General features: G+C 54.3%; 1 protein-coding gene across 1 annotated transcript in view; it reads right to left on the bottom strand.

Moving 5' to 3' along the window:
- STK10 (serine/threonine kinase 10) overlaps positions 1-16,148 on the bottom strand; it is a 42,365-nt gene extending 26,217 nt beyond the window's left edge. Inside the window, exons 1-2 of the mRNA XM_041397574.1 lie at positions 15,819-16,148; positions 5,195-5,359 (exon numbers count right to left, since the gene is read on the bottom strand). Of these exons, the coding sequence (XP_041253508.1) occupies positions 5,195-5,359; positions 15,819-15,974 (321 nt within the window). The 5' untranslated portion in view covers positions 15,975-16,148. The remainder of the gene's footprint in view (positions 1-5,194; positions 5,360-15,818) is intronic.
- Positions 16,149-16,665: the final 517 nt, after the last annotated feature.

Below are 16,665 nucleotides of genomic sequence, written 5' to 3'. Positions count from 1 at the left end.
AGGCTGAATGCTGGAGCTCACGTTCACAGCACGGAGGGGGCCCGTGGAACCTGCTGCCCAGATTTCCAGCAGAAGAGGATTTAGACCTCCAGGCCTTTGGGAATGGCCAGGCAGAGAGAAGGGAAGGAGGATGTCACCCAGAGATGTGACCCACAGCATCCCAGCTGGCAGAGACACGGCCCCAGAGCTGGAGCAGGAGTGACCACCCACTTCAATTATGCTACTCTGAACAGCAAACTGCTGACCCTGGAAATGCAGCAAAGTGCCAAAAAGCCACTGGGCTGCATCACTTTTTCCACTTTGCAGCTCTGGCCAAGCTGAGGAGCTGCCCCTCAGGACAGGGAGGGGACACTGTGATGTCCCTGCTGCATTCCCAGCTCCCAGGGCCAAGCAATGCCATGTCCCGATGCATGCTGATATCTGCCCACACCTGCTCCTCTCCTACCCACCCCGCTGAAGTTCCTGGGGGTGTTTTGCAGTTCTGCCCGAATTCTGGACTGGTAGGAATTTGGAAACCGGTCCAGCAAACCCCACCCCCACGCTGCTTTTCCCAGCGGGGCTGATCCTGCAGCAGCTCCCGAGCCCTGCGTGTCCCAGGGAACTGCCAAATCCGGGAGGGATTGGGATTTGTGTTCCTGCAGCTGGAACAAGGAGCAAGGGAAGGGATTGTTGTTCCTCCAGGAGGCTGGTGAGCTGTTTAGCAGAGTTTGGGATCTCTTTGTTTTCCTGGGTTTTCCCTCGGCTACGCTCGAGTCCCGCGAGCCGCGAACAACAAAGTTCAAGAACTTCTGGGGGAAGTTTGGTACAAAGCTCCAGGAGCAGGAGGCCAAGTAGGAAGGGCTGCAGCTCTGCTGCCAAGTGGAGCTTTAAAGGGACACAAAGAGCCATGGGATTCCTCAGGGACTGAGGGCTGAGCAGCCTGGAGAGCCTGCTCTGGTCCAGCATTCACACAAACAGATCCCCACAGGCATCCAGCCAAGCTCAGGCTGCTCACCCTGCAAGACATCCCTGCAAGTTGTGATAACCTCCCTTTGCTAAGGAAAGCTGTGGGGAATCTGAGCCTGCTACCAGCTCCCTTTTCTGTTTGTTTTAAAGAAAAGGTATTGCCAGCCTCAGAGAACCAAAGGCTGCAGATGCTTTACATAGCCCAGCAGTCGAGTGCATGGGATAATGAACATTTCTTTATGCTACAGGATTTTCAAGAATGCCCAAATCTCCAGTCAACATCCATATCAAAGGGGGAGCAATCCCAAAAGTCCCTGGCTGAACAGGTCAGGGCCTGCCCACAGAAAATGCAAAGGGCTTTTTTTAAGGCGAGTACAAAGAGCAGCACAGAGTTGGAATCTCTGTGCCAGCTGTAGGAGTCTGTACCCACACAGGAGAAACCCTAAGCTGATTAAATGAACCATTCCCCCATGGCCCAGGCAGGCAGGGTTACCTGCACTGCGCAGCAATCCCTGCTTTGATCTCCAGGAAACGGCTGTTTATTCAAAAACCCTTTTGCCATGGCAACCGTGGGGCAGGGAGAAGCAGGGAGGGGGAGACAATTCCCCAGGGCTTCCCTGGAAAAGTTGTCCCACCACCAGCACAGTGCTTCAACACCTGGTGCCAAATGAGATTTTAATGAATTTCTAGAGATTCCTGCAGACTCTGCTGGAGCATCTCAGGCTCCTGGGTTTCCTGCCATGCTGCTGGGGTGGCTGGGCACAGCCACCATCCCCTGGGAGCAGAGGTTTCCTGCAGGAAAGGTCAGGATCTTCACAGCAAACAAAACTCTCCTCCCCTCTGTCTTATCACTGCTCTGGCTGCGGGAGGAGACACTCGGAAACAGCAGAGGGGTTCAGCAGCAGCAGATCAAAAGTTCCTCCCTTCCTCTGAGGTCTCAGTCTGGTTTTTTGTTGTTGTTGTGAAAGGGGGAAAAAAAGACTCCCAAACACGCAGCCCTCGAGAGGGACACAAAACACAAGAGCTGTTGTTTTCCTTTCCCATGTTGTAATAATTATCAGTGAAAATTCTGTTCAAAGCAAGCAAACCCAATTTCAGTCCCATTCCTAAGCCACAAATAACTTTTAAAAGTCCATTTTAAAAGCTGTGTTATATTGGGTGAGGGGGATTTGCTTCTGTGTTTCCAAGTCCTCTATCACAGTGCAGGAAAAGAGACTTTAAAATGTGTCCCAGCCACAAGGACTCAAACCACACTCTTTAAAAGAAAGCATGAGAATCTCAGCTTTCATTCGGTGCCCCCATTTCCAGCAGCCAGGATTTATGCAAAAGAACATGAAATGCCACGGGGCTTGTAATAAAAATAAAATAAAATCCTGAAAGCTCCCACCAGGGCAGTTCTGCAGCTTCCCTGAGCTGTTTTCAAGCAGCACAAGACTTCTTGGCCTCTGCCACGAGCAAAGAAAAGGAGGTGGAGGGGGATGGAATGAGACAGGAGCTGCTGGCAGGGCACAGCCTCTCTGCAGAGCATTTAAATGCCAGGAAAGTTCATGCTGGACGCTGTTACCCCACCAGATTTATTCCTGGGAACTCACTGGGGTTCTCCCAACCCTTGCTCACAGTGGGCTTTGCTCCATCCCACACAAGAACTGGGGGTTTCCTCCTTGTACACTTAATACCAACCAGGTATAAAACCCAGAGGAACTCTTTGGCTTGTGCTTTCCTTCCAGTGCTGTGGATTTCTGAGCAGCTGCAGGAGGATGAGCCACTTCCCCTTGCACAGAAAGGTCTTGTGCTCCATAAATATTTCATGGCCCCTCCTGGCTGCTGGAGCACAAAGCCAGAGCCTGGCAGAGAAGCCACGGGGACCTGACACAGCTCAGGGGGAGCAGGAGGGCCAGGGTTCCTCACACATTTCCCTTGTGAACTCAAGGAAAGAACAACCAGAGTCATTTAGGAAGAGCTCTTCTCAGGCCAAGCCTGCTTGTGGCACTGTGAATTATTCAAGAGCCAAAGAGCTGCTGCCACCCAGGAGCTTGGGCACATCTGGACCTGCTCACTTGGAATATTCTCTTTCCATGCTGGGCAGAAAATTCTGCTCACTTGGAATATTCTCTTTCCATGCTGGGCAGAATATTCTACTCACTTGGAATATTCTCTTTCCATGCTGGGCTGTGAGGAGCAAGGAAGCCACAGCAGGTTCCTGAGCAGACAGGCACCCCCAGAGGTTTTATCCAGAGCCACTCTGGGAATCCAGACACCCACCATGCAAATGATCCAGGAAAATGCTGGTTCAAAAACTGCACAGACAGAAATGAGGATGGGATGTGGGCAGAACAATAAAAGCTTCTGTTTATATTTGGATGCAAATTTTCCCCAGCAGCACTGGTCACCAAGAAGGGGAAGGTTTTGACTTCAGGGAAAATCTGGTAGGGACTGAAAGCCTTGCAGAAGTAAAACAGCCTGGCTTAATGACTCCCCTCCAAGCCAGGAAAACACTGGAGCATTAATAAAACCAGCCTGAGCAGTGAAATGCAAATGCTACTCTAATAATGAAATAAAAAGAAGGATCCTGCTCCCAGAACAAGGGCTGGGGCTGTAGGGTGGGTTTGACAGAGCCCCAGGTCCTGCCCTGGTGGGGGAGCCCCAGACAGGAGGCTCTTGTTGCAGAGTTTAATTTTAGCAGGTCCCTGAGCACTTGACATGACAAAGCCCTCCCTGGACAAAGGAACTCTTCGATCCCTTTTCCTCCAGGAAGGAAGGAAGGAAGGCAAAGCTTCCCATGGCAGGGAGGGGGTGGGAAGAGGGGAGGGGGCTGACATTTCAGAGCAGGAGCAGGGCCCACGTGGAGGGTGCAGGCAGAGCAGGGAGGTGAAGCCAGGAGAAGAGGGTGGCAGATAAGGCAGCCTCATCTCTCACCCCAGCTCAGGGTGTGTTTGCCTTTTTACTTTGGCCCAGATTAATCCTGCTGCACTTGCAATCCATCCAGATCCCAAGTCCCCTCCTAGGAGGGATGTTTGTCCTTCCCTTTCTTAGCAGAGTACATATTTACCTTGTTCTTTAACATAGCCAGGGCTCAGAATCCATCCAAAATACCAAGTGGACAACTCAGCTCCCTCGAGACCAGAGCAGAAACACTCCAGCACTCCAAGCTGGGTGTCCCAGAGAGCTCAGGGGCTTTAGCCATGGATTTTTTAAAAAGAAAACAGGTGCTGACAATGCAAAAGGTGCCTGCTGAATCAGCCTAATAAAACATCCCTCTCCTGCATTGCTGGACCCGGGAATGAGCCAGACTGGGATTGTGTTATCCCAGCTCAGCCCTCAGCACCACAGGCAGGGACTGGCAGCTCCAACAGCTCAGCTCACACCAGGGCAAGTCCCAAAAGCTGAGATCTCTTTTTTAACTCTATTAAATTTACTCAGGGAGACCACAAAGGTACCTGAAACTTTAAAAACAGGAAGGAAGAAGCACCAGAGCTGCTGAATGCACGCTTTGCCACTCTCCTGACCTCCTGCAGTTCAAGGAGGAACAGATGAACTGAGAAGGAGGGTTTGGAAATCCTCCTGCTCACCTGCTTTCCACAATCCTCACCCAGGCACAGAGGTGAGTATCCAAGGGCTCACTCCCTCAGCCTCTCCATGCCCTGCACAGAGCACAGGAAGGTGCCTTTCACGCTCAGCTACCTGTGCTGCCAGGCACTCAGAGAGAGCAGCAGGCAGGGGAAATAAAAAATCATATATAAACCTGCTGGGCTAGGGGAGAGAGCTGCAGGAACCTGCTGTTCCAGCCCTTCACCAACCCACTCCACTGCATTTTATGGCCCTGCACCTCCACAACGGAGCTCTTGGTGCCTCTGCACTGCAAGTGCTGAGCCCCAAATCCAGAAAATCACTTGGAAGAGTCACCCTTCCAGGTTGTGTTTTAAAAGAGAGGGGAACTTATTGGTGATGCTTTTTCTACCTTTACAAACCCTTAATGGTGGAAAAACAGAACTCCAACTTCCCTGTGAAATCCCTTGGGTTTTTACCAGCAGCTTTAGTTAGAAGAGAGTTTGGTGATAAAGACAGCAGGGAAAATCCAGACCCTGAGCACAAAGTGAGGTCATGACTCATTTCTGATGTTCAAGCAGCTCCAGAGGTTTTGCTTCACCATGAACAGCCCTTTCCTTTGAGCAGGGTGAGGATGTCCCATCCCACCTGGGCCAGCCTCACCCAGAGTTTGCCATCCCATCCCATCCCATCCCAGCCTTACCCAGAGTTTGCCATCCCAGTAGAAGGCTCCCAGCAGTTTGACGATGTGGGGGTGGTCACAGGTGGCCAGGATCTCAATCTCCACCATGTAATCCTCCAGCTCATCCTCGCTCTTGGTCTCGATGACCTTGGCAGCTGCCAAAGCTCCCGTTTCCTTGTTCTTGGCCTGGAGGGAAAAACCGGGGTGAGTCCAGAGAAAGTGAGGAGCACAAAATTCCTGCTGGTCCAATTCCTGCTCAGCTTGGCTGCTCAGCCATCTCACCAGGAGGGAAATATGCAGGGGCATTTCTGCTTCCTAAAGCTGCCCACAGCTTCAGAGAGGCTGGATCCCCCTTCCTCCCTCCAGGCTCCAAAGCCCAAACCACTTCCCATCACAGGGAGATGCAAACTTTTAGGAAAGGAGATGCAGCCTGTTGTTTGTAGCATGGGGGATAAAAAAGGAAGCAAGGAAACCTCAAAGCAGAAGCTCTCTGATGATACCACAGGTGAATTACTAGAAATCCTGAGTGTCAGATAATCCAGCCAAGATCTATCTGAGGGTGCAGCCAGGTGGGGATGGCACTCTGCTCCCAGGGACAGGAGGAGAGGGAACAGCCTCAGGCTGGGCCAGGGCAGGCTCAAGGTGGGCATTGCAGGAATTTCCCCATGGAAAGGGTGCTCGGGCACTGGAACTGCCCAGGGAGGTTTGGAGTGCCCATCCCTGGAGGGGCCCAGGAAGGGCTGGAGGTGGCACTCGGGGCTCTGGGCTGGGGACAAGGGGGGGATGGGGCACAGCTGGGATTTGATGATGTTGAAAGCCTTTTCCAACCTCAGTGATTCTGTGACTTTGTAAAATTCACAGTCCAGCGTCACCAGGAGATGTGTCACACGTGGCAGAGGGGTGAGACAGAAGCTGCTGACTCAGGAGCATCCAGACATTCCCAGAAGCTCATTGAGTCAGCAGATCACAGCACAGAGCTCCCTACAGCTCACCCACTGCTCCCCACTGACACAATTCCACCTCCTCCCCCTTTTTCCTGCCATCTCCCCCACCCCAGGCTTCCTCTCCCCCAGGGAAACAATTCCCACTGTGGATGGAAATCTTGGAGGAGCCAGCCAAGCTCTGCTTGTGACCTTTCTTCCCACTCTGCAGTTTACATCTCTGTGTTTGGAAAACCTGCAGGGGAGCTTACAGGAGGATTAATTCCTGCTGTAAACACCACAAACCCCTCTGAACAGCTTCCCACAGCTTGGGTGACACTATCACCATGTACCAAGGGACAGGCTGGGGAGGGCAGGAAGGAATATTGGGCAAATCATTCAGCAGAGGGAGGGAAATGAGGGATCTCTGCCGTGTTTTGAAGTGTTGCTGCATTCCAGGAGCTGGCAGGGACAGCCGTGTCCTTACCACAGGGGACAAATCCATTTCCATCTGGGCTGGCTGCCCAAACACAGGCCAGCAGCTCCTGCTGCTTTCAGGAGAAATTAGGGGGTTTCAGGAGAAATTAGGGGGTTTCTGTAGCTCAGGTTGGCTGGGTTCTCACCCAGCCACCACCAGATGCTCTCACACGGAGGGCAGGGCAGGGGGACGCGTGGAAGGAGCACGGGGAGAAGCTCAGCCCTTCCAAACGGGAGCCAGAAGTGCCCCACTGTGTTTGCTCTGCACTTACAGAGCTGGGAGAGCTCCAAGGAGGGGAAGTAAATATTGTGAGAAGAGGTGGGGCTTCTCCTGGAGGTTTGCTTCCCACCGGCAGGGGCCCTGCCAGCTCAGCCCCTGCAGGATGCTGGGGCCCAGCAGCACCTGGAAAAACCCAGGAGCAGAGCACGGAGCTGGGCTGGGGGTCAGGGTCTGCAATCCAGGCTGCAGATTGTGCTGGGCAGGGACCACAGCCCAGCCTGGCCTGGCTCACTGTTATTGCCACATGCCGGGGGTCAGCAGCCCAGTGCCCAGCTGGGAGCCCACCTGAGGCTGCCTGGTGCCCAGCTTCACAGGAGGCCAGGACAGAGTCACCTCTGCGTTCCTGCCCCACGCTGAGCTGGCCGGAGCAAGTGTCCACAGAATTCACAGAATCACACAGAATCACACCCAGAATCACAGAATGACCAGGTTGCAAGAGACCTTCAAGATCATCGAGTCCAACCCAGCCCCAACAGCTCAACTAAACCCTGGCAGCCAGAGCCACCTCCAGGCTTTGTTAAACACACCCAGGGATGGGGACTGCACCACCTCCCCGGGCAGCCATTCCAGAACTTTATCCCCCTTTCTGGAAAAAACTTTTTCCTGATATCCAACCTAAATTTCCCTTGAATGGTGCTCACCCACCCTTCCTCATGTCCCTGAGCTCCAAAGGGAACACTTTCTATGTCCCACGTCCCCCCAGCTGACACAGGGAGGTCACAACTTGGGCACCCCAGAGGAAATGAGAGCAGCATCTCCAAGGAAAAATCAGCTCAGGACATCACCAGCAGCACTGTGGAGGCAGCAGGCTGACACGGGCAGGGGTGGCACAGGGATGGGGTGAGCATGACCCTGTCATAATGTCACTGCTGCAACCAAGGGCACTTCCCAGAAGGGACAAAACTGACCCTTAGGATGGCAGAAGAAGCTGAAGTAGGAAGGAGATCATGGGGTGAGCAGGGGGTGTTGGAAAATGATCTCCCCTGTAGTGCAGAGAAGACTCTGGCTACCCCACCCAGCAGCTTTGGGAGGACCAACACTGGTACAGGCTGGACACTTCATCCCTCCCTGAGGTGTCCATGGCCCCTCTGGGCCCAAATTCCAGCTGTCCTGTTCCTACCACACAAGGCAGAGGGAGATGCCCAGTGCCTGGCACGGGCAATCCTGAACTGAGCCCAGCAAATCACCCTGGGCGTCATGAAAGCTTTGAAATTCCAAGGATCTTCTGTCTTTCTCTTCATCTGCTTGTCCCCCAGCCCTGACACCAGGCTACAGCCCTATCCCAGCAGCCTCCCAGAATAAAACTCCAAGAAACTGTTGGATGCCAGTTCCATCTTTTAGCTCCTCCACTCCTGGACATTTCAATCCCATGGATAATTTGTCCTTGGGGTGTTAATTAGCACCAAAACCAAAAAAAAATCCAGGCACTGAGCTGCCAGCATAGTGCCCAGAGGGTGCTGCTGAACTCCAGAGGGGTTCATTACAGTCATTTAAACCCCAAAAACCCCTCGTGGCCACCAGCAGCCCCTGAGCAAGTCAACGGTGACAGGTCGGTGCAGGAACAGGGCTGGAATGCGCATTCCACAAATGTCACATAAAAGTTACTCAGTAAACCACTGACAGAGAGCCACGCCAGGAGCCGAGCAGGAAACAAGGGAAGGGATCTCCCTGCAGAACCCTGGAGCAAAGCGGGTGCTGGCCCTGCTCCCAACCCCTGGGAATGCCAGGAGATCGGGGATGAGCAGGATTGCTCCTGGAAGGCACAGGGGGAAAGCGCTGCTGGGATTATGGATCGGAGGGGTGAGAGGTGCCTGCTCAGGTGACAGAAGTGGCTCTTTGGCCTCTGCCTGTGACTCACCCCGCAGCTATTGTGAAATCCAGTGTGACAAACACAGGAGCTATTTTAAGCCCTGAAAGAAGCCACCAGCGGAAGGCTGGACAGTTCAGGACGGCCAGTTTCTAGGTGAGGCAGAGGAAAGCCCTCCCTGAACTCTCACTGGCACAAAAAGCAGAACTGAGAGCCCCCAAGGGCCTCATCCGAGCTCCTTTGCACCCAGCACCTCCCCAGACCACGGGGCCATCCTTCACAGGCTATCAAGCCACCACATTTTTGGTGTCAGCTCTTCTTCTCCTCCCTGCCAGCCCTGTCCCCACGGCAGGAGAGCTGATGGTTCAGATATCACCAGGTTAGAGCCCCACAAGGAGCCAGGAGGTCCCAGGGATGCTGCATTTGGAGGGGTGATAGCTGGCCCTGCCCCACCCCACTCCTGCTCTGTGGCACTGCTCCCTCACATGATTCCCAGGGATTACATCATGATTAATTGCCTCCTGATGAACCTGGCCTGAGCTCCCTGCATCAATAAACAAACACAGAACAGGCAGGCTCGAGGCAGTGCTCCTGGTGGTGTCAGACAATCAGTGGGAGCTGGAATGGAGACAGGCTGAGAACGTTGGGGCTGTTCAGCCTGGAGAAGTGAAGCTTTGGGGTGACCTCACTGGGGCCTTCCAGTGCCACAAAAAAAAAAAAAAGGAGAGGGACTGTTCCTCAGGAATGGGAGTGACAGGACACAGGGAATGGCTTCACACTGACAGAGCAGGGTTAGATGGGATTTTGGGAAGGAATTGTTCCCTGGGAGGGTGGGCAGGCCCTGGCACAGGGTGCCCAGAGCAGCTGTGGCTGCCCCTGGATCCCTGGCAGTGCCCAAGGCCAGGCTGGACAGGGATGGGAGCACCTGGGACAGTGTGAGGTGTCCCTGCCACAGCAGGGGTGGAATGAGGTGAGCTTTAATTTCCCTTCCATCCCAAAGCATTCAATGGCTTCCAAGCCTATCAGGCCCCCTAGAACCATAAATGAATCCTATTTTGAGTTTTGTTTGAAACTCTGGATTCAAGCCCTGGTGCCACCAAACAGAGCAGCTGGTGACACATGGCCAGGGGACAGCAGCACAGCCCTGGCCCCACAGCCCCACCACTGCTGCTCTGGCAGCTGAGGCAACATTTCAGCAAGAGGGAAGGGGAAGTGGCTTATGAAACACCCCAAAAACCGTTACAAAAAACGATTAAAAAGCAGAAATGCCTTCCTTTGGTTGTACAAGCTGAGGGCAGGAAAGCAGCCCCACCAGAGAGCTCAGCTACAGCCACAGCCTCGTTTTCTGGGTAGCCAAACAAAAGTGTGACCCAAGCACAGCACAAACACCTCTCCTGGCCTCTGCTCAGCAGTGGCCCAGCAAAGGGGGGCAGAGAAGAGAAGCCCACAGAGCAGCAGAGCTCCACGTGATGTTCCAGAGCTTGCACCCAAAGAGGCACAGCGAGGGGGTTGGGGCTGCTGTGCTGTGCTGGAGCCACCCACAGAAACCAGGCAGAGCTCCTGGGCCTGGGCTCAGCGAGACTCATGCAAATAAACAGGGTTTGAGGAGAGGGAAGTTCCACCTTGACCCAGCATCTTCAGCCTAAAACTTGAGAGCACCAAACATCCTTCAAATCCCTGGAAGAGCACTGTGCTCCAAGTGAGCATTCCTGGCCCTGTCTTCATTCAGACAACGCCACAACATGGATAAAATAAAAAAATTATAGAGGGGAAAAAGCCTTTCAGCCAGTTCTGAGTTTCCTAGCAACTTCCTGCTACAGACTTGGTGCACAGAGAGCTGTGGGAGCAGGGGCTGAATGGCTGAGACACCCAAGAGCCAGGGAAGGGCTTTGGGCTGGCACTGCCAGGTCTGGCTGGCTGGCAGCCCTCTCTCTCACTGGGCTGGAAAGCATCAGCTCAGCAAGGCCCTGGCAGGGGAATAAAACACTCAGCTCTTCCCTGTCTCCAGAGCCCAGGGCTGCCAGGGTGGCCCAGCACTGCTGGCACTTCCCTTGGCAGAAGGAATTTGGGGCAGGAGCAGCAGATCCAGGTATGAGGAGAACCAGCAGCAGCTGCTGGGCACAGCCTCCTTCTCTGCCTCCCCAAATAGCACAGAGACCCTGGCAGAGCAAAGAGAGACAGGACAGGAGGTGAGAAATGCCAGCAAGGTCCCCTGTGCTGCCTGGGAAGGGCAGCCTGGGAGGTGACCCCGAGGTGCTTTTCTCCAGCCAGGAGAGAGTCAGAGAATGCAGCAGGAACAGAGCCACGGCTCCGCTCCGTGCCAGGGACACGCTGCCCCTTCCAGCCCACTCCTGGGGTGGCACATCCTGACACTGCCCTCGGGGGAGCTGCCCCCTCCCTTCCCATGGGAGCAGAGTTGTGCTTTCGCTCTCCTGATGCATCTCTGCTCTCTCTGGATTCAGGCCCAGCCAGGCTGGGGGCACAGCACAGCCACCCCCACAGCCCCTGGGGACACCCAGCCACCTGAGACTCGCCAGGAGAACCCCACATTTACAGCAGCACCCCATGGACAAGAAAAATAACTTTTCTCTAAGGAAATTGGATTCTCACGGGAGACAAAACCTTTACAAAATCATGAGATGTGCAGGGAGGAGTTTTTCTGAGCCACGTGCTGAGGGTGAAAGGCTCATCTGAGCTCTCCTGCAGGCAGCTGCCCACAGCTCCCACTGGCAGCAGCACTGCCAGGATCTGGGCTGTGCCACTGAAGTCATTGCCCAAATATTTAGGCCATGGAGAGCTGTCCCCGTCCCATGTCACACAGAGACAGCCACAGGACACAGGGCTGCAGCAGGGACAGAGCATCCCACGTTTCCATCAGCTGAAAGTGAAAAGCAAGTTTAAAGTTCAGCCAGGTTTAACATTGTTAATTAAACCTTGTCCTCTTTCCCAAGAGAAAAGATTTTAAGGAAACCCTTCAGCAGTTCTAAAGGACAAGACCACGATCTGATCTTACATTTCTTGTGGCCAATCAGCTCAAACTTCCCTTGTTTCTGTTTTCCTTCCCTTTTCTTTTTCAAAGTTAACTCGGCAGATTAACATCTCTCTGTGACACCCTTTCCAGGAATTAAAGTGTAGAATCACAGAACGATTTGGGCTGGAAGGAACCTTAAAGCTCATTTTGTTGCCATGGGCAGGGACATTTTCCATTATCCCAGGTGGATTCAAGCCCTGTCCAAGTGTCCCTTGGGCCACAGCTTCTCTGCGCACCCTGTGCCAGGGCCTGCCCACCCTCCGAGGGAACAATTCCTTCCCAAAATCCCAGTAACCCTGCTCCCTCACAGATCAAACCCAGAGCTGAGCCTGGATCACCTGAGCCACCCACGAGTGGCACAGGCTGGGCTGATGAGCAGAGCGCTCTGCGGTGCCAGGGCCACCCTGGTGACCACAAAGAGCCCCTGCAGGCTCTTTGCTCTGCACAACCCAACAACCAGCCTCTCACCACCCCCTGTCAAAGCCCGTACAGCACCCATGGCAGCACAGCACAGCAGATCGCCAAAATTCGCCTTTTTGAGCGTGCCTGGGAGAGGAAAGGAGGACAAGGCACAGCAGAGGCGCTGCTGGCTGGCTGTGCCCCGGGGCGGGATGGAGCTGCGTGAGGGCGATTTGGAGGGATGAAGTGAAGAACCCCCTCGGGCAGCCTGTCCCCACCCTGCCTTATCGCAGCCACTGTCCCCATCAGCAGCGCTGGGCAGGGCAGATAGCGCCGCACAAGAGGCAAGGAGCAGCAAAACAATCCCAGGAGAGAGGCAGGAGGCTCTGCCAGAGGAGCCCCTGCCAGCCAGAGCTCTCCATGCCCAATGGGCATCCCTTGCCGGGGGCTTCCCTGCGAGGGTGAAGCAGGGAGTGCTCGGTTTGCAGGGATGAGAGGGGATGCAGGGGCTCCGGCACTGCTGGTTTCACCCTGAGCATCTTCCTGAGAGCCCACTGCCACCTGTGCCTCCAAACAATGCCAGCTCTGAAGTGGCAGAACACATCCTCTGGGTTTATCTTAGGTGTCTTTCCAGGAAAATAACTCTGCTTTTCTTTTTTCTTTTCTTTTCTGAAGTGGCAACACAGATCCTCTGGGATTGTAAGTGGTATCTTAGATGTTTTTCCAGGAGAACAACTCTGCTTTTTTCTTTTCTGACATGGCAGCACAGATCCTCTGGGTTTACGGGTGGTATCTTAGATGTTTTTCCAGGAAAGTAACTCTGCTTTTCTCCTAAGGCAGCTTGGGAAGGGTCTGAGTCAGGAACTTTCACAAGTTCCCAACCCTGGGTGGGCTGGAGCCTTCCCAGGCTGGCACCCACTGACCACAGCTCCCAACTGCTGGGTTTGGGATCATCCACTTAACGAGCTTTGGATGGGGTGGTGACAAAGCTTGGTCACCTGTGGGTGCCACCATGTCCTCAGTGGACCTCTGGCCTTGCCAAGACCACAGCATTCACGGAATAAGAGCTAGAAAGAAACATTTCCTCCCCACCCCCTCCTACTTTTCAGCTTCATTGCCCTCTGTTCAACTGGTTCCTCATGCAGCCAGATCCTCTTTTGCTGCAAAAAGACTTTCTATAAAAACAGGGAAATCCCAGTCCCTGTTCCTGCTAGCCGCAGGTTTTTTTAGGTTTGCTGTGTAGGATCCAGACTCCACTATAAATTTAATTATTTTTTAATTAATATGTATTTAAATGAAGCCTGTCCTACTTTTGGGAACACTGTGAGAAGCCAGTTCAGCTTTGCTGAGCCCAGGACACAGCTCCAGACAGGATCCCACAGGGCAGGAATACCCCAAACCCCTGAGCCATCCTTCCTCCTTCACACCCAGCCTCACAAAACCAAATCCCACTAAACCCAGCCCATTTTTCCATCTTTCCACACCTCACTTTCTGCCAGGTCTGACTGCCCAGAGAACAAAGCCCTGCTCAGACCTTTCCAAGGGGACACAACAGATGGCACACGGGGCAGGATGCAGGCACAGGATTCCGTCACCTCCCCACGCTTCCGGGCGTGGAAAAGGGGCGGAAAACGGGCAGGAACTCCACTCCAACATCCTGAAAACCCTGCAGACACTCAGCCTCGCTCCAAGCAGTGCCTTTAGTGAGAAAATCAAATTGAATTTAGGGTCAAGAGAATGATTCAAGGTGTTCAGTGGATTTTGGGTGCCTCTGTTCTCTTGGAGCACAGGTGGGTTATTCAGCTGCTGGGTTTTTGGTGGGTTGCTCTGCAGTTTTTGGTGGGTTATTCTGCAGTTTTTGGTGGGTTATTCAGCTGATTTTTTTGGCAGCTGAGCAGCACAAGAGGGCAAACCCCTTCTTTGACATCCCACCTTACACTCGTCTGCACCCATAGATATAAAAAAGCAAAAGGAGACAACAAAAGAACTTTAGGTAAAGGAAAATTGTTTCTCTGGTTATTAATCCTAAAATAAGGATTAATAAGGATTATTAATCCTTGTAAAACAAGGATTTATTATCCTAAAATAAGGATTTACAGCACAGCACCCCCAAATAATTCGGGGTTCCTAAATGAACAAAGTCTTGGATGAGAATTCAAAATCCAGCCATGACCTTTTGCCAGATGGAATGGAGAACAGGTGGAGAAGAGATCAAAGCAATGGAGAAGTGAAATGTTGCTAAATACAACAAAGTAGCCCTTTGATTTCTGGCAGGATGTTAAACCTCACCCTGCCTAACAGGGTTAAAACTCCACAAAAGCAAAAATTTGCCTGAACATTCAAGTTCCAGGAGTGAAATTCTAGTTGTAAACACACGGTGTCCACTGGATGTTTTCATTCTCATTTGGGTCAAAATAGGGATGAAAGGAGCTGGAGATGAGCTGTTATTGCCTGACAGGCTGACATTCTTTACCTACAGTCATAAAGTTCCTCTGACAATGGTTTTCTTGGGAGGCTGGGGTTAATAACTGAGGCATTCAGCTACAATAACAGGCTAAAAACCAAACAAGCCACCTCTGAAGTAGCTTTATTCTCAAAGTCACCTACTTTGGGTACATTATACATGTTTAAGATAGAAAGCATTTAAATAATTATTTAAGTTTTCCTTTCTCTCAGAGGCCACTGAAGCTATTTTACACTGTTTACCTGGTTCCTGTCACTGTTTGAGAAACTTGAGCAAATAAAAGCAAGGAATCATCCAGGAGTGAGTGTTGCTACACACAAATGTGTCTCCCAGAGCAGAATGGCAACAGAGCTCTACTGATGCTGCTTTCAGAAGGATAAACGGAGAAGGGATTTAAATATCATTTTCAGGAACTGTGTTTAATTAGAAGATAGGATCCTTCACTAAAAAGTTTCACTCAATGGGTATTTAGCCCTCAGTTTTTTAGAGTATCTGTCAAATAGCGTGACAGAGATGAGGAGTAAACACCAAATCCCCCTGTCCTGACCCGCAGTCACCCGCCTCCCTTCCTGCCCTATTTATTTCTCTTTTTTTTTTCAAAGGCAATACTCCTCAGCTGATCTAACGAGGCCATCAAGCCCCAGCTGCCCGAGAGGCAATTGCCACCCCCATTCCAAGCGGCGCCTGTCACACAGGTGTGTCCAGGGTCCCCGGGCTGCTCCCGGCTCAGCCCTGCCAGGACACGGGACACTTCCGAGCAGGGACAGCGGGAACGCCGCTGCTCCGGAGGGCAAAGTCCGGGGAATCTTTGCTCCTTGAAACCCCCGTCCCTAAAGCCCGAGGTTAAACATTCACAGCGCTGGACCCGGCTCCTCTTGGCCCTCCCGAGTTTTCTGCCGGCAGCAACGGCGGGGATACAAATCCCCTGTCACCCGCGGAGACTGAGAGAACTTGGAGACAGCCCTGGAAGCGCCGACTTCCAAGAAACCTCCCTCCATTCATTGCACCGGCGGGCTTGGCAGGGAGCGACCGGGTCTGCTCGCGAAAGCATCGCTCTGAAAACGGGCGATTCAGCAAGAAAGAAGAAAAGCAGGAAGCTTTCCCGCTCCTCTCCCCTTCCCGGAGCGCTGCACCCCCAACCCAGCCGTGCCCGCCCGGCTCCTCCCGGCTAACGGGATGCGGAGCCGGCCGCGCTGTGCCGGGCCAGCGGAGCCGCTCCGAGCCCGGCCCGGCACCGCCGCTGCTCCCGGACCCCCCGAGCACGCACCTTGTAGACTTTGCCGAAGGCTCCATCTCCCAGCTCGCCCACCACCTCCCACACCTCGCCGGGGTCCAGGTCGCGGCGGACGTGCTCGTATTCCTTGGAGCGGCGCTTCTCGAAGGCGGAGAGGCGCAGGATGCGGCGGAAATTGGCGAAAGCCATCCCGGAGCGCGGCCCCGGGAGCTGCGGAGCCGCCGCCCGCTCCGGCCCCGGGAGGACGGAGCCGCTGCGCGCCCGGGGAGCGGCGAGGCGGGACCGGCACCGGGGCCGCCTCCAGCCGCGCACATGGAGCCGGAGCCGCTCCACCTGCTGGGCTGGGCTGGGCTGCCCGGGACGGAGCCATTGGCCGCCCGAGCCCTCCGCCCGCCCGGCCGGCACCGCCCCGCACGGCCCGGCTCGGTCCGGGTAGGGCACAGACAGGGCACGGTCTGGGCACGGCACAGCCCGCACGGCTCGGCTCGGTCCGGATATGGCACGGCCCGGCTCGGTCCGGGATGGCACGGCACAGACAGGGCACGGTCCGGGCACGGCACCGCCCGTACGGCTCGGCTCGGTCCGGGTAAGGCACAGACAGGGCACGGTCCGGGCACGGCGCCGCCCCGCACGGCTCGGCCCGGGTAGGGCACAGACAGGGCACGGCCCGCCCAGATTGTCACGGCTCATCCCGGGCACGGTTCAGCCTGGGCACGGCTCTGCCCTGGCCCGGCACTGCCCAGCCGGGTCAAGGTCCGCCCTGACCGGCACGGCTCAGCCCGGGTACGCTCTGCCCAGTCGTCGTGGCACGGTTCAGCCTGGGCACGGGCCCCGTTCTGCCCGTCCCGGTGCATCGCGGCACGGCCCAGCCCGGCTCGGT

This window comes from Onychostruthus taczanowskii, unplaced genomic scaffold, assembly GCF_017590055.1.
Source record: "Onychostruthus taczanowskii isolate IOZ18803 unplaced genomic scaffold, ASM1759005v1 scaffold14, whole genome shotgun sequence".
Classification (NCBI taxonomy): domain Eukaryota; kingdom Metazoa; phylum Chordata; class Aves; order Passeriformes; family Passeridae; genus Onychostruthus; species Onychostruthus taczanowskii.
The sequence above is the reverse complement of the archived record's forward strand: the minus strand, read 5'-3'. Positions and strand labels throughout refer to the sequence as shown.